This window comes from Cavia porcellus, unplaced genomic scaffold (assembly GCF_034190915.1).
Source record: "Cavia porcellus strain 051 isolate PalLab524CR breed Dunkin Hartley unplaced genomic scaffold, mCavPor4.1 scaffold_16, whole genome shotgun sequence".
Taxonomy (NCBI): Eukaryota; Metazoa; Chordata; class Mammalia; order Rodentia; family Caviidae; genus Cavia; species Cavia porcellus.
This window is the reverse complement of record NW_026947499.1, coordinates 29013156-29033373: the sequence shown is the minus strand read 5'-3', so window position 1 is coordinate 29033373 and position 20218 is coordinate 29013156. Positions and strand designations below refer to the sequence as shown.

At 42.3% G+C, this 20218-nt stretch overlaps 1 protein-coding gene across 3 annotated transcripts in view; it reads right to left on the bottom strand.

Moving 5' to 3' along the window:
- Snap29 (synaptosome associated protein 29) overlaps positions 1 to 20218 on the bottom strand; it is a 56670-nt gene that overhangs the window by 32607 nt on the left and 3845 nt on the right. For all 3 annotated transcript variants that reach the window (XM_063226046.1, XM_063226047.1, XM_003478360.5), the window contains exons 2-4: positions 10865 to 11061; positions 6181 to 6266; positions 2409 to 2498 (exon numbers count right to left, since the gene is read on the bottom strand). In XM_063226046.1, coding sequence (XP_063082116.1) covers positions 2409 to 2498; positions 6181 to 6266; positions 10865 to 11061 — 373 coding nt within the window. The remainder of the gene's footprint in view (positions 1 to 2408; positions 2499 to 6180; positions 6267 to 10864; positions 11062 to 20218) is intronic.

Genomic DNA, 20218 nt, shown 5'->3' with positions numbered 1-20218 from the left:
GAGCCTCTTTGGGTTTATGTGAATAGCCAGATCTGGGCAGATACACCTTCTGCATTAGAGAAAAGAAGTCTCTGGCTTCAGATAGTAGAGTCCACAGGGACAGAAGGGCTGCCTAGGTTTTCCTGGGCTATGAAGGCAAAGGGTAGGCGAGGCTTGGACAGAAGCCTGTGGATGTGCAAAGTACTGAGATGAGCTCCCCTCCTTGGTGCTGGTGGGAAAGCCTGCCATGAGGCCTAAGGTGCTAACAGGTGCGCATGGTGTCATGTGCCTATAGGCCAATTTATTCAGGAGGTTGAGGAACAATGACTGGAATCCAGGAGTACAAGAGTAACCTGGGCAATACAGTAAGACCCCATCTCAAAAAACAAAAAACAAAAAAACAAAAAAATCCCCAAACCCAAAAGTTTTAACATTCCCATGGAAGATAAAAATAGTGGGCTCTGGTGGTGGAAATACAGTTCTTTTATTTGCTCTTACTTATGTCTACCTTCTATAATCTAGGTTTTGTGTAAACATTCTTTTTATTCTTTATATTCAAAGGGATTACATTTATTTTATTTTTTGTCTTTTTCTTTTTTATCAGTACCGGGGATTGAACTCACGACCACACACTTGCAAGGCAGGCACTTATGTCGCTGAGCTAAATCCCCAGCCCTGGGATTACATTTATTGACACTATAATTGTTTCTCTTAAAAGAGCTACAAAATGTGGCCAGAGCCCAGGATTTAGCTCAGTAGCATAAGCTCCTGCCTGGCAAGCACAAGGTTGTGAGTTTGATAGTGCTGTATTATAAGTGTGGCCAAAGAAAGATAGGCATAGTAGCACACACCTGTAATCCCAGCACTCTGGGAACTTGATTCAGGAGTGAGTTGGTGAGACATTGTCTCAAAATAAAAAATAAAAAACAGGTTGAGAAAACAGCTCAGTACAAAGACCCTAGATTTAGGTCTCAGTATTGTAAAACAAAACAAAACAAAATAAAATATAACACAATAAACATAGCAAAGAGAAAAAAGACTAGACTACAACCATCATTTAATCCGAGAAGGACAGAAAAAAAGAGTTGGGAAGGAAGGAGGAATACAGGAGGATCATGAGTTGGAGGCCAGACAGGCTCCATGCATTGAGTTCAAGGCCAGCCTGGGCTACATAGAGGACCCTATCTCAAATAAAACAAAAACAAAAACAAAAACAAAAACAAAGCAAAATAAAAAATCAAGTGCTCCCTGTGAATAAAGTGGTGACATAATGGAAACAGTGCTGGTGGTGCACATCAGCAATCCCAGCTATTTAGGAGGCTGAGTTAGCCTGGGCTGCTTAGTGAGACACTGGCCCAAAATTAAAAACAACAACAACAAAAAAAAAAAAAAAAAAAAGGGGGGGGGATTGGGGATTAATCTCAGTGCTAGAATGTATGTCTGGCAGGTATAAATTCCGGAGTCCAATCCTTACTACCTACCTTAAAAACAGAAAAACCAGCCAGGTGGAGTGGCTCACGCCTGTAATCCCAGCAATCTGGAGGCTGAGGGAGGATCCTTGCAAGTTCGAGACCAGCCTGGGCTACAAAGTAAGCTCAAGGCCAGCCTGAACTGCATAGCAAGACCCCATCTCAAAAAAGACAAAAAACTCCCAGAAAACCCCCAGGATACTCCAGGCAGATGGGGATATAAGAAGGAAATAACTGGCATCACAAGACTCACAGGAGCCCACGATGAGAGGGAAGCAAGGTGGGAGTAGGAGGGGCTGGACCAAGGAATCTGGATTCTAATTGTGGGGGGGATCCTTGAGAGTGTTTTGGAAGAACACACCATCTGAATTCTTTTCTGAAAGATTGCTCTGCCCATGTGCTAACATGAGTGGTAACTCTTACCAAGCCAGGCATTTTTCTAAGTGCTTGATGGTGTTGGTTTATGGAATCCTCCCACCACTATCTGTCAGAGAAGCTGGTTTCACAGAGCAGGAAACTGGAATACTATGTGGCCAGTTGGGAAAGACAGCGAAAGTGGTGGGATAAGGATGCACTGCTAAGGATCTCGTAGGGATTCTTTCATCCCTGCTGCTGGCAGAATCCAAGTAAGAAGTAGGGATGGCTTGGCAGGACTAACAGACTTTTTTTTTTTGAGACAGAGTTTCGCTATTGGTTCAGGCTGGGATTGACCTCACTATGTAGCTCACTATGTAACTCACTATGTGGCCTTGAACTCACAGTGATCTTCTTGCTTTAGCTTTCTGAGTGCTGGGATTACAGGTGTGTATCACCACACCTGGCTGAAAATAAAAGCAGAGAAATGGATAGATTTCTGAGTGATTCTGTGGGGCATGACCTGCGACAAGAGCAGCTAACTAGTGGCTCCATGTGCATGGAAGACAAGTGACTTACAGAGGCTGGCACAGCTGTCGGTCTTACCTAGGTTGCTGTCAATCTTCTGATGATAGGCTCGAAGGTGCGGGTTTTTTGGGTAAGCTTCAGTATTCACAGAAGAGCTAGTTTGGGAATCTGAATTTAGAAAGAAACGGAAAGAGAATGGTCAATCCACATCCCCCATTCAATCATATTACCCCAGTCCTTTCATGACTCTTTCTTAATTTGGGAGATGGGTGGAAGGATTGAGGTAGCTGGGTCTGAGACCATGCAGAGGGATTGGGGTGGGAAAGGATACAATGCATGAGGGAGGAGCCCAGGGCAGATTCGTGGTTAGGAGGGAGACATTTCCATGGATGCAGGTCAGGCCTTAAGCTTCTGTCTTAGTCCTTGGGAGATCTCAGATTCCCAAATCTAGCTGGGCATGGTGGCATATCCCAGCACTTGGGAGGCTGAGTCAGGACAATTGGTGTAAATTCAAACTGGTATGGGCTTCACAGTGAGTTCAAGGCCAGCCTGAACTGCATAGAGAGTCCCTGTCAAGAAAACAAAACACAGAAAAATGAAACCCCAAATCCAAACCAAATCAAAATAAAAGTTAAGCTGAGTGTGGTGGCACATGCCAGCACTCTGGAAGGCTGAGGTAGCAGGATCCCAAATTCAAAATTTAGTGAGACTTTGTTTCAATTAAAAAAACTTTTTTAGACAGGATCTTGCTGTGCAGTTCAGGCCCAGGCGGGCCTCAAACTTGTGGCAATCCTTCTGCCTCAGCCTCCCACAGTGCTGGGATTATAGGCATGTACTACCATGCCTGGCAAAAAGTTGCTGTGTTTAGGATAGGGATGAGTTTTTACTTTTCTGAAACTCTCTTTCTAAGCATCAAATTCAGGACCTTTCTCATATTAAGAAAGTGCTCTACCACTGAGCTATAACCTCAACCCTCTAGAAATTTATTTCTTTTTTTTTTTTAACCCTGGCATAAGGCATGTATAGAAATTTATTTGTAGTCTATCTTTTCACGTAAGTAAAGTAGAAATTTTAAGTAATGCACATTTGATCCCCAAAATGTTCCTTGAACTTCAGTTTCCATACACAGACAAAAAGTTGTCATCCCAATTTACCTCTTTTGGAGGAAACATCTCCTTCTGGATTTAGTGTATATTCTGTAGCTGAGGGAAATTGGTTCTGGGATCTTCTTTGGATATACAAATGTGAAGATGCCCAAGCTCCTTATGCATATAAGCCATGTATGTCCCCCCATGTAGTTTAAATTATCTCTAGATTACTAGTAATATGTAATATAAGTGCCATGTAAATACTGCTAAATAGCATTGTTTAGGAAATAATGGCAAGAATTAAAAAGTCTGTTACATGTTTAGTATGGCACAAATTTTCCAGTAAGAATATTGTGGATTTATGACTGGTTGAATCTCCAGATGTGGAACCTTTGGAACCTTCATAACTACATTTATTCTAGCACTAACCTTCTAGTCTACACATACAGTGTTGATTTTTTCTTTCTTTCTTTTTTTTTTTTTTTTGAGACAGGGTCTTGTTATGTAGTCCAGGCTGGCCTTGAACTCATTCAGTTTCTCTAGTGCTCAGAATACAGGCCTGTGTCACCATGTCCAGTCTATCAATTTTTTTCTTAAAGTCTCTTAAATTAACATATATCCCCAAATGAAAACTACTCTTTTGGATGCAGGATCTTATTTCACATCTCCAGGTTATAACACAGATGTGTGTTTTCTTGGGCCCTTTGCAGTTTATTTTCTCTCACTTTGTACTGCTGTGTTTACCTTTCTAGAATGAATTGTGCCCATGTTAATCTATCCTGACCTCAGAGTCTTTCTTCATCAGGTTTCTCCCTCAGCTGTTATCAACTATGAATAATGCGGTAGGTTCTTTTTGGCAATATGGGGGAGTGAACCCAGGGCCTTCACACTGAATTACATTTTCAATCTTTTTCTTTCTTTCTTTCTTTTTTTTTTTTTTTTTGAGACAGGGTCTCAATGAGTTGCTAAATTGCCTAGGCTAGGCTCTAAATTATGATACTCCTGTTTCAGCCTCCCAGGCTACTAGGATTACAGATGTGTGCCACCAGGCCTGAATCCACAGTAGGTTCTGGTGTTCCTGGGATGTGTCTTGTCTTCCACTAGGGTATCATAGTCAGTATTTGGGTTTTAGCATCATTTCAATATGACTGGCTTTCTAAAATCTAGGGTGGCTTCTAGGGGCCTAAATTCCTTTCCCATTTAAGATGTTTCTGAATTTATCATTTGATATTATTTAGATGATTTGGCTCATATCCTATCTTGCATACCTTGTCTATGCTGCTTCTTCTTCTTCTCCTCGAGCTTGGGAGTTATATTAGTCTCTTTCTGGGGCCATGAAAAACGGCCACAAACTTATCTTTCAGCTCTGGAGGTTGGAATTCAAAATGGGCCTCAGGTTAAATTCAAGGTATTAACAGGGTTGTGTTCTTTCTGGAGGCTTTTGGGGAGAATCAGAGTCCTTGCCTTTTTCAGCTTCATGTGCATATATTGGCACCTGGCTGCTTCCTGGATTTTCACAGCCAGTAGTGCACCAGGTTTGAACCTCTTTCTAATATTCTCTCTTGCACATCCCGTTCCACTTACAAACCTTTGTGAGGACACTGGGCCTAAAAGAATAATTTTTCCATTTCAAGTTTGGCTGATTAACAACTATAATTCTACTTATAACTGTAAATTTCCTTGTCTACAACCTGACATACTCATGGGGTCTGGGGTGTAGGATGTAGACAACTCTAAAGGCTAATATACTTACTAGAGGAGTTATTCTTATTTTATTTTGTTTTGTTTTATTGAGACAGTCTTACTATGAAGTGCAGGTTGGCCTCGAACTCACTTGTATAGCCCAGGCTGGCCTTGAACTTGGCAGTGATCCTCTTGTCTCAGCTCCCCGAGTGCTGGGATTATAGGCATGTGCCACCACACCTGGCTATTCTTTTATTTATTTATTTTTATTAGTGCACAATGATTGCTTTCATTGTGGGGAGTTGATGCATGTACACAACATATCTTAATTCTTTTTTTACCCTCTTCCTGTCTCATCCCTTCTCCTCTTGTCATCTCTTGGACCCTTCTATTATTTATTTATTTATTTTTGAGGCAGGGTCTTGCTATGTAGTTCAGGCAGGCATTGAAATTACTATACAGTCCAGTCTGGCCTCCTACTTGCAGTGCTTCCCCTGTCTTGGCCACCAGAATATTGAGATTACAGGCATGTGCCACCATGCCCAGCTCTTTTATTTTTGTATGTTCTCTATTGTATGATGGTCATGTTTTTTTGGATACAATACATCAAAAATCAGAGAGATAATTTTTTTTTTCTTTCTCTCTCTCTTTTTTTTGAGACAGGGTCTCTCTATATAGTCCAGGTTTGCCTCAAGCTCCTGGTGATCCTAACAAGTACTGGGATTACAGATGTGCCCTATCACCTAGGTCCCTGAGAAGTTATTCTTGTTGGAGGCTTTTCACTAGGAAATAGTTCAGAGCTATCTATATAGGAACCAATGGCTGGCAGGCTCATTTTTAAGGGGACACAGGCCACCACTTCCTTAATCTACTGTCCATAGTGGAGGGAGGGAACAAGGAACCTCATATAACATATACCCTGTTTTGTGAAAGCACACATGGCTTTTCAACCAGCACATGGGATGCTAGCAGCTGGAGTTGTTGCACACTAGAGGCAGCTGCTCCCACAGCCCTCAAGGTCTAATACAGAGGCCCCTCAGGATCCAAATGTAGATGTGTGCACAAGGGTCCCCACTCACCTACATCATCCAGCTTCCGGAGGTTTGGGTGGCTGGCCTGGTACTTTTCCTCCTGTTCTTTACTTATACTTATGGCTTCTTTCAATCTTTGGATAAAAGGAAAAAATATTTAAAAAGGAAAAATGCCTACAACAGTGTCATCAGTCTTTTCAAATGAAGCCTGTGAACTGAAAATCAAATGCCTTCTCTGTGCCAAACTCCCGACCAAAGCAAGGGTTTGATAACCCCTCTTGGGTGCATAGTCAGCTTCATGGCAAGCTTCAGAAGATTATTGTCTTAGAAGTGGGTGCTCCTTGCATAGGCAAATGAGGAGTCCTGGGACAAGTGAACAAAAAAGTAGATGAAACCACCAAATGGGTACTTTAGACCAGAGTTCAGCAAATTATGACCTGTGAGCCAAAGCTGGCCCACGATCTTTTTTTAATCCAATTTAAAAAATTGTGGTAATATATACAAATAAAATTCCATCACTTGCTTTTGGGCAACCACAAGCAACAAATGGCCTTTACAGAGATGATCACCATTTTTGTTGTACTGGATAATAGGGAACATTAGTTTTGAACCTCAAGAATTTAATTTTCACTGGGTGTGAAGGCACATGCCTGTAATCCCAGCACTGAGGAAGGTTAAGGCAGGAGAGCTGTAACTTTGAGCCCAGGCTGGGCAATTTAGCAAGACCCTGTTCTCAGAAAACAAAAAGCATTGGGGATATAACAGTATGAGGGCCCTGGATTCAATACCCAGTGCTGGAGAAAGAAAAGAAACAAAAAGAAAAGAGGCTCATTTTTCTCATTAATAAAGCTCTATTACCAAAAACTTGTATTCCACTATTACTATTTTTTTTAAGACAGGGTTTCATTGTGTAGTTCAAGCTGACATTAAATTCATTATAGCCCAGACTGGCCTTCAACTTGAGGCAATCATTCTTCTTCAGCTTTCTGAGTGGTAGCATTATAGGTGCATACCACTACGCTTGCCTGTATTTATGTTTTGGAGTTTGTCACTAAATTTTTTTTTGTCTTTCCCTTCTCATTATACATGGTAAATACTCTGAAAAGATCTTTGGTTTTAATTTCTAACCCACAAGCCTTAATTGGTGACTCTGACTATAGACAGGGACTTCTCTTGGGACTTAAGCACTGACCAGAGTGTACTGGATACTCCGCTGAACCCACAGGAGCATGACAGGTGCCTCTATCTAAGAGTAGGGGGGAGCCATAGCCTGTTCTCCATCTCTACTCAGTAACAGCATGCCCACAGTTAATGTCTTTTTCTTTTTGAGGTGAGATCTATCTCTGTTTCCCAGGCTAAACTTGAACTCCTGCTCTCAAGTAATCCTCCTGCCTCAGCCTCCTGGGTAGCTAGGATGGACAGGTGTGCACCATTATGGGAGACCATCAAGATGCACTCTTTGGTGAAACAAAACCCCTAGACTTGATCTTTCCCTAACCTCTCGTTCAACTCTATTCACTGAGATATGCAGAGCTGGTTATATTGAACCAGATGTTCCCTTAATTGGCTAAAAGAATGTGATAGTCTGACTGAGGCACAGGTAGTCTCACTAAAGCAGCAACACAAAAGTGAGAATAGCCCTCAAGCTGATGACTGGAATGGGGGCCCAAGCAATAATCTGTGAGGTTCCAGGGCTAAAATATGAGATAACATCTCATCTGAGGTCATGGGATTGAGAAAGAATTATGCCTGCCTTGCAATAAAGGTGTCAACCTTGCATATACCAAGCTATCCTTATATTGTTAACCAAAGGCCTTTGTGCCTGGTACAATAATCCTGTTTCTCATTACAGATGATGCTTGCAAAGTTTCTTTTTCCTATCACTCTGCCTTGACCCCACCCACCTCTCTGATTTGACACCACTAAAAGCCATGAGCATTTGGACATGATGCTTTTCGTTCCACAGAGAACACTGGGTCATCCCAAAGCTCCTCAGCTGCACAGCTTCCTGTCTTTATTTTGCATCCATATGCCGAACTGCTGGATGGTTAAATTGATACTCTCCGTGGGAGTTTTGGAACACTATCACACCCGGTTCTTTATTTCTGCCTTCCTCTTTGCACAGCGCTACTCCTAGAAATGCTGCTGTGCTTTTGAAATATAGCCTTTGCCCTTCACAGTCCTGGATTTTCCTGATAGTCACACATTTGCTGCTAAGCCCCACTTCCACTGGTAGACTAATCTGTCATCATGATTTCAGGTAAAAGGTCACTTTTTTTGTGCCATCTCCCTCTCCTCTAAGGTCAATCCTTCCTTTTCTCGGGGACTCTATGGCATCTGTATTGACCATTGGCCTCCCAATACCAGCAAAAGAACTGTGCTCTCACTGTGTTGACTACCAGCCACATAGCAGGTGTGCAGACAAGGGTATTCAAGATACACGTAGGAAGGAACCTTGCAATGCTGTTGAAGTGGCCTCACCTACAAAGCTGCACAGACTTACATGATACACATTTGGGTAATGGCTAACTTGAGTTATTTCACTTAAAAGTTCTGTGCCAGGTGGGGTGGCATACACCTGTAATCCCACTTACTCAGGAGGTGGAGGGAGGAAGATTTCAAGTCCAGCCTGGTTAAGTTAGTGAGGCCCTGTCTCAAAATAAAAAAAAACTAGGGGCATTGCTCAGTGGTAGTGTGCCCCTGAGTCTAATCCCTGGCACTGCAAATGAGTGAATGAATAAATAATTAGTTTGCTTTTTTGTACTAAGTGATGACAAGAACACTACAACTCACTGGGGTTGATCTATGAGCAGAAGGCTAGGGAAGATTAGTGACCTTGGGTACCTTTAGGCCCAGGTCAGTGAAATACTATGGCTGCCTCACTGGTGAGAGGACCTTGTCAGAAAGCCTTGAGTTTTCCAGATGTTCCAAAAGAAGAAAACTGAAGGAGACATAAAAGGAATTAGGATGTGTTATGTACATATTCCAATCCCCATAATGAATGTAATCATTATGTACTACAAACATGTTCTTGTAAAAATGAAAATTAAAAACAAAGAATACTATCGGACTCATGCTTATCTAGCAGTGTTCGGAACTGTAAAGTCCTCTAAGAGCCTCAAGAAGAGGCACAGAGAATGTGGCGCATACTAGTCACAAGTCTGTCAGATTCCCATGCCTCCAAGGGCTTGCTGTGCTCCTAACTTTATGTAAGAAGGCCGTTTAGATCAAAATGAGTGAACATTCTATCTTCTCCTATGCTACAGGCTGAGGAATCCCTAAGCTGAAAATCTGAAATGTTTCAAAGTCTGGAAGTTTGTTTTGTGGTGCTAGGAATTGAACATAGGCCTTCATGCACGCTAGGCAAGTACTCTGCTGTTTGGCTATACCTCTAGCCCAAAACATGAAACTTTAGGAGCAAAATGCTGGCATTCAGAAAGTTGCAGATTTCACAGATTTTTAATTTTCTGTGTAGAGAAGTTCAAGTACTAATGTATATTTCATAACTTAATACAACCGTGAAATCTAAACACTTCTGGTCCCAAGCATTTTGGATGAGGGGCATGCAACCTACAGGTAAATGTAATTCAAAAAAGCCAAACTTCAATTAGGGTAAAAGAGGGACAATATTTTATTTTTTTTTTTTTTGGTCTTTTTCCTTTTTCTCGGTACCAGGGATCGAACTCACGACTGCCTGCTTGCAAGGCAGGCACTTATGCCGCTGAGCTAAATCCCCAGCCCCAAGAGGGACAATATTTAAAATTGGAATTGAGCTGGAAAATCTGGAATGAAGGTGATTATGACTCAACCAATGCACAAATAAACCCTTGTAAATCTGGCTAATGCATCCGAGGTTTCTCATCCTTGTAATTTCCTCTCTAGGCCTTCCAAAGACTCCTGTCCGTTTTGCAATCCCGACAGGATCCTTCATCCATGCCTGTAGGCTTGTAATATTTTCCTAGTTTCTTCCCATCAGCATCCTACATCTTCACCTGGGTGGTATACACATAGGCATACAGTCATTGTCTTTCCATTCAAGAGGCATGAATTTTACTACATCTGTAAATATTTTAAAAAAATAGCTTTTGTGGGCAAGGGATATAGAGCATTCAGTGGTAGACAGCTCACCTAACATGTAGAAGGCCTTGGGTTTAATTTCAGCCTCACTAAAAAAGAAAGTCTCCTCCCCTTTGCATTACAGAATTAAGAGATAAGTTTTTTTTATCCATACCGGGTATTGAACTCAGGACTGAGTACTTGCAGGTGCTTATGCCACCGAGCTAAATCCCTATCCCAAAAAGAGATAAGTTTTACAACCACTGGGTGTGGTGGTGCATGCTTGTAATCCTAGTGCTTGGGAGGCTGAGGTAGGAGAACTGCTGTGAGTTTAAGGGCAACCCAGGCTACAAACTAAGTTCAAGGCCAGCTGAACTGCACAGTGAAACACTGTCTCAAAAACACCAAACAACAAACAAACAAGCAAAAAAACCCCCCACCAAACCATATAGTTATATAACCTATGTAATTACATTATACAAATTATTTCTCTGTGTTAAAGGGAAGAAACAGGCTATAAAACTAAAGAACACTATGATTAGAATGATGAAAACATTAGAGAGAGGGAAAAACTAAATCTTCAATTTGAGCACCACAGCAGGTAAAGTATAGACCTGAAAGTTTTGGCTATTCACACTAAACCTACTTATATCCAGATGGAGGAAGCTGAACTGACCTGCTATTGGTCTGCGGGGTGAGCGTGCCATTCTGTTCAGTTGGGGTCTCTACTGGTTTGGATTTGAAGTAATTGACGAGCCCACCAAACACACTCTTAATGCTGTTGATGTGCCTCTGGCTGGTCTTCAAGTCTTGATCCATCTTGTCTACCATCTTCTCTGTGCGTTCTAAGACTCCTCGCTGCCGGACCAATTCCTGGGAAGAACAAGTAGTTGCATTATGCCTTTCAGTAGCTTCCTCTGCCTTCCAGCAAGTTCTTCATAAACATTCAGGAAGCACATATGGGGACTGACACTTTCTGACAACATTCCTTTGTCTTGCCCTCCCTACCTTACCGCTACTTGCTTTCTTCATACTAAGTCCCTTTGCCAAAGAGGTTGGCTCAGAGGCTCACAGTGGATGGAGGGGGTGTGCCTGTGGGTAGCAGAGTCCAGGACAGCAGGCCCTCTTTAGTCTCCCCAGTCCTGATAACCCTTACAGGCTTGGACCTGGCACTGCCCCCTGGACTCTAGCCCTTGTGCCCTTCCTTTATAGGAGTTCCCAGTGGGCTACCTGAGCCTGTTGCCCTGGTCAAAACTTCAAATTTTATCTCATGATCTTTTCTGAGTCCTATTAGTGTCAGGATACAGTCTGTCCACAGTTTCAGCTTCAAAAACTGTAACAAATGTTACTTTCTCTGCCTGAATGGCTAAGTTTCTCATTTAATTCAGGTCTCTGCCAAAAGGGATCTCTTCAGAGAAGCTGTCTCCATTCTCTGGAGTAGAACTCCTTTCAACAGCTCTCCCCTCTCCACCCTCCTTTTGCTTTGGTTCTACCTACAGTACTTAAGTTTCCTTAGGCAGGGACTTGCTTTTTGCTCAGTTGAGTCTCCGGTACCTACTTAGCAGCTGTTTCCTGTGACTTTTTTTTTAAATTTTTTTTTGTGCTGTGACTTTTGAGGTACTGGGGTCACAAGGACTGTAGTAGTAATTTAGTGGGGACTCAATTTATGCAGTATTGACAGCCCACATGTCAATCAAGTTAATGTAGTAGTCAGGGGCAGAGAAAGGTATCCAACTAAACTGATACACGAATAACCTCACCCATATTCCTGGAGAGCTGATGGCTCTGGATGCAGATGTGAACTCATCACAACAGCAACACTAATGGGCTCCCTGACATGTACGAAACTTGCTTCAGTCCCTGTTTATTTGCAGTGCTAAGGATCCAAACCAGGACTTCATATATGTTAGGGAAGAGTCTACTTCTCAGCTACACACCCACCCTTCAGTACCTATTTTAGGATTTGCAGTCATTCCAGCTGTCTCCCTTGTGAGCCACCTTCTAGTCAGAAGATTTTTTTTTTTTTTGGAGACAAGGTCATACTATTTAGTTCAGGCCGGCCTTGAACTATGTGGCTCAGGCTGCCTTGAACTAACAGTCAGCCTCCTGAGTGCTTGATTACACAGGTGTGGTACCATACCTAGCTCTAAACAAATTTTAAACATATAAGCTGAAAATTTAAAAAAAGGTCATTGTAAATTCACAAGTTGAAACTGTTTCTTCTGGAACAAGGCATAGCTACAAATTAGTATGAAAATTATTTTCTCTAGCATCCACTTACCAATTTTAAGCTGATTTTGATTTCACTCTTCCTCATTTTTTCCCTTTTTTCCTCTGGTAATGGTGATTGCACCTAGGGCCTTTAAATAAGCTACTTCCTCAGACTATTTTGATACAAGGTCTTGCTATGTTTATTAGGCTGGACTTGAACTTGCAATGCTCCTACTAGAGTTCTGAAATTACAAGAAAGCACCACCATGCCTGGATCATTCTTTCCTCCTCTGCGTGTGTGTGTGTGTGTGTGTGTGTGTGTGTGTGTGTGTGTGTGTCTTTGTGCTGCTCAGGATGGTACCCCAGGGACTTACGCATGCTAGGCAAGGGGTTTATCACTAAGCTACACACCCAAACACTTAGTTGATACATACTCCTCCTCATCCCTCCCTCTAAGAGAACCTTCTTATGTAGTTCAGGGTGGTCTTGAACTATGTCGCCCACTCTGGATTTGAATTCTAGGTGATCCTCCTGCATCGGCCTCCCATGTGCCGGGATTGAGTGTACACCACCATGCCTGGTTTGACATATTTCTAATAAGCCAGTGCTAGATTATTTTGTAGTAGGCAGAAAACATAAATCTGAGCTGGAAAGACCCTCAGAGCAGAGGTTGGGTTTGGGACTTTTAGTGCATGGCCAAAGCTTACAAGCAAAGTCTCTGGTTTCTCTAACAGTCAGCACTTCCCAGCTTGACTTATCTTACTCATTTCACTCATTTCCTACCTCAGCCTTCTCATTTCCATTTGGAAAGTTGCAGGGGTAACAAGTAGCTGACAAAACCTTCTCCAATTTGCAGCGACATTTCATTTTCTTCTGTTCATAAGTGATACTTTTTTTTTTTCAAGGCTTTGTGTTCTGTGTAAGTGGTGAGGAAACCAGACATCTAATGTGGATGTTATTACGGAAGTATAGAGAGGTGCCTCGCTGAAGGCAGGGGTAAGGACTGCTGCCCTAGTCTCTGGAAATTTCTGTGTGCTGGAAGCTGGTGTTCCCTGGAAGTTATGAAGTCAACAAAAGAGGAAGGGCTTCTATTAAAATCCTTCCCTGGCAGGCAGAGGAAATGACTGAACTCAGTGTGTCAGTGATCTAGTTCTAACCAACAAGGAAGGCTTGACAGAACAAATAGACATCAAACACCATATTTTATAAGAATGGGTTGACTTCCGGGAGAACATGGCGGACAGATAACAGCAACTACCGGAGGCTCTCTGAAAGACTCGGCTCAGAAGCCAGGAATGGTGCGGACTAAGGAGACATAAACAGGTGGAGATATGCTCTGCTGACTCAGGAACGAACTGGGCTGAGAGAAACCAACTTGGAATGCAGTCCTGGTGCTAAAACAGGAACAGAAAAGCCTCGGTGTGGAGCTGGACCCCGCGCCACTGTAAGCCGCTATTTGGGTTTCCCGCCGCGCGGCGGCTGGCTGCCTTTACAGTGGCTCAGCAAGGAGAGAGACACGCAGAAGCTCTGAGAACAGCAATCTGCGAACGGCAGGGAGGCGTGCACTGACTTGTGGTGAGGTGAGTGAGAGAAACTGACACTCTACCACAGTTTGACTCCAGCGGAGGACTTTCTGGGCCCGAGCAGTCCTGCGGGAGCAGGGCGCGGTGGCGACTCCAGCCACACATCCCCCTCTTGGGCGGGATTGGTGAAAAGTGCCTGGCCTGCGTGACGCTGCCGGCGGACCTGGTAGGCTGTCCCAACCCAGATCCCAGAGCCTGACGGTGGCCCAGAGGGGCGACTCCCGCGTAGGCTGCCTGGTCCGCAACTCCCTGGTGCGCAGCGGTGAGCGGGAACACCTAACTGGCGCAATTCGATCAGGCTGTGGCTGACTGGGAGACAAGCTGGGCCTCTTATATAAGCTTGCATATATAAGGAACAGAGAAGAAGAGGCAGCATGGGAAGAGGCAGCAACAAGAAAGGCTCCTCGGCCCCCAATTCTGAGAAACAGGCAATAGCAGACACCGCACCAATATACATAAGGCACCATATAGAGAGCCTCATAGACCAATTCAGGAATGAAGTTATCAACGACCTGAAGCTAGAAGTATGCAGAATAGTTAGAGAAATGCTAAGTACCACCCAAGAAAAAACAGGCGGTGGAATGGAAGAACAGAAAAAAAGGGGAGAATTGTTTGATGGAGAAAACAGAGAAACCATAGAATACGTGAAGCAGGTTCAAAGGGACTACCAAGATACCAAGAAGTCTATAGAAGACTGGCATAACAGCTTGAAAGAAACTAAGGACAGACTATCTGAACTGGAGGGCAGACTTGTAATATGGGAGAATGAAATGAAAAACTTCTTAAAAATAACAAAGAAACAAACAGCAATAATACAAAGACAAGAAGATGATAAGAGGATCCATAACTTAAGGATTAAGAACATAAAAGAAGAAGTAGGGACACAAACAAGTGAACTACAAAAGCTACTCACAGAAATAATCCAGGAGAATTTTCCTAATTTAGCAAAAGGTAAAGATACTCAGATGTATGAGGCATACAGGACCCCAGCTACCTACAACCCAAACAGACCAACACCCAGGCATATAATAATAAAAATTCCAGAAATTCAATACAAGAACAGAATATTAAAAGCTGTCAGAGACAAGAAACAGACCACTTACAAGGGAACACCCATCAGAATTACAGCAGATTTCTCGGCACAAACCATCAAATCACGAAGAGCATGGGGGGAAATAATTCAAGCTTTGAAAGATAATAATCTCCAGCCAAGATTGAGATATCCTGCACAACTGTCCCTGGAAATTGATGGAAAAACAAGGTGCTTCCAGGATAAAGAGGAACTGGGGGAATTTGCAACCACCAATTCAACTCTACAGAGAGTATTGCAGGATATTCTAAAAAAAGAAAAATACAAAGAATCCAGAAATAATGGCAGAGAGGCCACAACGAATGGAGCAGAGAACAAAATAAAGAAGACAAACTGACAGCTACTGACAGAAAAAGAGCTCAACAGAAATGAGGCAGAGAAGATTGGATGATAGGAATAGCTATTTTGGAGAAAATGACATCTTAATAGGTAATACTGATTTAGTATCATCTTGTTTTGAAGTCTCATCTAGCTTTTGTCCTTCTGTCTCCAATGGTCTAAATAGGTTGTATCTTACTGGATTTTATTATGTACGATAGTATAAGCAAAAACCTTGTAAAGACAAGGAGATTATACAGAAACCATTATTCATTTTCTGTTAGTCAATTCTAAATACTCTGTAATGCTGTCATTCTCTTGAATGGTTTCACATCGTTTTGATATACTTAATGCTACAGTATACGAAGTTGTACTCAAGGATTTCAAAAAAAGACAATATAGTAACTACTTTTAGGTTAGAATTATCTGGTGGTGAAACACTATTCTGCTTAAATGGTTATGTTTTGATCTGCGCTGTTTCGTTGTTATGCCCTCTTTTATCTCAATCTCCACTCCATTATTTACTTTTTTATCTTTATCCTTTTAGTTAAAGGAAAAAAATAGCAGGATATATTATAGTAACCCACTTTGACTTTTCATTACTTTGATTTAAAGCCCTGTATTACTCTCACCATCTGGTTTTTAACTGATGTTCCCCTATTCTGTTTTGCTGGATAGTATCAGGTTCGAAAGTTTAGGCATCAGCTGTGAAGATAATGAGATTCATTATGACGCCCATTCTTGTTGACTTTTATCTACTTTTGAAGACCTACAATGTCTCCAATGTTTTGGTTTTGTTGGTTTTATTCTTTACTGTTTTGTTCAATTGTATTATAACTAACGATATAGGCAATTCTATTAGAGATAGCGGGAGGCATTATGGTAACCATTGTTGATCACCTTGTATTATGTTTTTACATTATCTATTATGTCCACCCTTTTGACTTGACCGATTCTGTTCTGTTATGTCACATTTGGTTTTACTCTCTTCCAAAAAAGTAATAAGAACCGTGGGAGCAATGAAACCCAAAATGTGTAATAGTCATGGTACAAAAGAGAGGAAAAGAAAGTGCTCCAAACTATATAACTGCGTGTATATTTAAGTGTATAAGATAGAAAATGATATCACAGAGTTTTATTGGATCAATGAACAGAACTGTTTGCAATATCGTTGATGGAATGTCCACTTTACAAGCTTTAATTTTGTGACTTGAACAATTATTTCTAAGATGACAATATGTAATCCATTAACTAGTGATTTCCTACTGTTCATTTTTTTTCTGTAAATCTGTATAACTTGTACCCTTTCCCTGCTTTTTTTTTCCTTTTCTCCTTAAATAAAATTTAAAAAAAAAAAAAAAAAAAAAAAAAAAAAAAAAAAAAAAAGAATGGGTTGGTTGGGGCTGGGGATTTAGCTCAGCAGCATAAGCGCCTGCCTTGCAAGCAGCCAGTCGTGAGTTCTATCCCTGGTACCATTAAAAACAAAAAGACCAAAAAAAAAAAAAAAAAAAAAAAAGAATGGGTTGGTCAAGCCCTGCCAGCCCAGGCGTTTTGAAGATGGTCCTCAAACACTTCTGGTCCCAAGCCACGCTCCCATCTCCCACAGGCAGGCCATGTCATATATCTCCATTTGTCCCTATGAGAATAAGGTCACTGAAGCAACCAGGGTGGTTATGACAGAACTGAGCTCAGGAGAGTGCCCTCTGTGTTAGGGTTCAACTTATAAAGTGCTTACTTTACAAGTGACCATATGATTTCTTTTTTTGGTGCCAGAAATCGAACTCAGGGTCTTGTGCTTGCCAGGTAGGTGCTGTGCTGCTGAGCTATATAGCCTACCACGATCAGATGATTTCTACCTTGTTCCTCTGAACTCTGAAGTAGCTTCCTAACATTAAAACTGGAAAAATAAGGTCAGAGAACAGACCTGTTTGAGCTGGTGGTATGTCAACGGGAGGAGAGGGGGAGAGAGGAAAGAGAAAGACTGATCTTCAGCTTCCTAAATCCTCTTTGGCTGTGGTTTTTTGCTCAATGAACCTGGCCTCTAAGAGAGCAGGGGAAGCAGAAAACAAGTAGATAAAGATCCACGGGCAAAGGGAACCAGAAATAAGGTGACGCCTTCCCTGATTGTGTTCAAGGTCACTGTGAGGAACTGAAGAAATCACGGGATCCTAGCCAGTAGAACGCTTTTTAAAAACACCACAGAGCTTTGTTATGTCCTGTTTTGTCTTAATCTCTTTAAAAAAAAAATAACACCACAGAGCAGCCAGGGCGGCACCTGTAATTCCAGCACTTGGGAGGCTGAAGCAGGAAGATAGTTACAAGTTCAAGACTGAGAGTTACAAAATGAGTTCAAGGCCAGCCTGAATTGCATAGCAAGACTGTCTCAAAAAGAAAAAAAATTACATATATATATTTTATATATATATGTAATATCTATCTATCTATCTATCACTACAAAGCACTATAGGAGGCTGAGGCAGGAGGAGCTCAAGTTCAAGCCTGGCCTGGGCAACCTAATGATTTCGTGAGATCTTGTCTCCAAATTTAAAAAGGGGGCTGGGGGTGTAGCCCAGTGTGAAAGTTCTGGGTTCAATATCCAGTACTGCAAACCAAACCCCAAAGCAAACTCCACCACAGAAGAGTAAGTACAATAAGATCTCTACTCACAGATGTTATTGAGCACCTATTCTCTGCTAGGTGCTAATGATTCAGGGGTGAACTAAACAACCCCCACACTCTGTCCTGATGGGTCTTTGCTTCATTGAACTTAGTGTCTCATGGAGTAACAGGAAAGACAGGTCCTGTACACATACATGGTTGTTCCTTTGCCCAGGGTGAGTCCCTGGGCGAGGATCCCAGGCCTGGCTTACGGCAGTGTGTGTCAGAGAGGGTCCCTGAGAAGGTTAGAGTACAGACTGAAAGTTGAGTAGTCAGGGAGTGCAAAGGGTGGGGGCAGAGCAAGGGAGTGGGGTAGGGTAGAGCAAATAGCTTGTGCCCTGAATAGGTTGCGGCAGCTGCAGGAACTTAGAGGGGAAGTAGAACTTTGCGGTGAGTACAGAAGAGAAGAGGGTGGGGATCCCTGGTGGGCCCCAGCAGGAGACACTGAGGAAGATGATGCCAAGATCTTCCAAAGACAGCAGTGACAACCAGATCCCAATCACAGCTTACATCCACCCTGCAGGATCAGATGGACCTCTTTATTCCCTGGATACTAAAGTTCTCGTTCTGAGCTTTTAACTAAATAGGTATTAATTGGTCAGTAGATAGATGTTAATCTGGCATCAGTATCTAGACATTTGAGGTTTATTTTTGTCATGTCTCTATCCTCCCAAGGCAGCATGCACATATAGAATCACTGGCAGGGCTACCTGAGCACCATGGAACATGTACAAGGCTGGGGTCCTGTCTGACTTTGGTAGTTGTGGTACAGAGTGGATTCAAACTCAAATTGGATTTTAGGTCACATAACAAAACCACTGAAGGCTGTGGGTGTAGTTCAGTGACAGAACATTTGCCTAGCATGTGTGAGGACTTGGGTTTGATTCCCAGCATGACAAAAAATAAACAAGCTGCTCATGTGACAACAAATAAACAAGCTAGTAATCCCAGCCACCTGGGAGGCCTGGGAACCTAGCAAGACCTTGTCTGAAAAAGGGGTGAGGTTGGGGCTGGAAATGCAGGTCAGGACTCCCTGGATTCCCAGTATCAGAAAAACAAACATCACTGAGGACAAAGATGGAGATGCAGAGTCACTGCATATGTACAAGCTTACCTGGGGCTGAGTGAAGGACTAACTCAGTAGGTGCTGGCTGTTTATTCCCCCACACCCCAAACTTGGCTCTTGCTAGGTTCCTTGTCCTTGGAATATTCTGCCTGGTTAGGACATCTCTGTTGACTTGACAGAGTGCTTAGGCTAGGCCAATTTATGTTAACATTGTGATTTTGGGTCGAGTCCTTGGACCACACGGTATCAGCTTGATTTCTGAGACCAAAATCATCCATGCTTGAGTGACAGGACCGTGCTGCCTTCAAACACACACAGCATAAAAAGAGGACATTTTGTTGAGAAGGGTGGGAGTATAAGGCTATGAGATGAAAGACACTGTTTCTCTTCAGCAAATGACATTTAGAAATCTACTGAAAATTACTTGATTTTGCAACTGTCTTTCTCCTTCTATCAGCTTTTCCTTTTTCTTTCTTTCTTTCTTTTTTTCAGTGGTATTGGGGATTGAACTCAGGGTCTCATGAATGCTACATAGTACTCTACCACTAAGCTTCTGGTCCTTTTTAAATTTTATTTTGCTGAGTTATCCAGGCTGGCCTAGAACTTGCTACCCTCCTGTTTTGGCATCCCAAGTATCTATCAACTTTTGTTAAGAAATCTAGTATATCAGGAGTACGCTACTCCAGACCAACTTTCTAAAAAATGAAGGTATCACTCATAGCAGTGTGTCCACTCTAAATTACAGGGATATCCTGAGTAGATGGCTATGACTCCTGAGCTAGGATGAGTGCTCTTGTCTCTCCCATCAGTTTTTATTTTTTAAAATAGTACTGGGGATGGACACAGGGTCTTGCACATGCTAAGTAAGCACTCTATCACTGAGGTACATCCCAGATCGCTGAGGTACATCCCAGACCACCTCCTCTTTTCTGAACCTAACATTCAGTGTTCTTTGGTGACAGTAAAGTAATAGAAAAATACTGCTATGAACATAAGAAAGATTTGCCAGATGTGGAGCTGAGCATATCATGCTTGAATACTGCCAAACACCAGTCTGTTTCCACTGGTGTTGCTGTGAGAGCCATACAGGCTCCAGTTTAATGC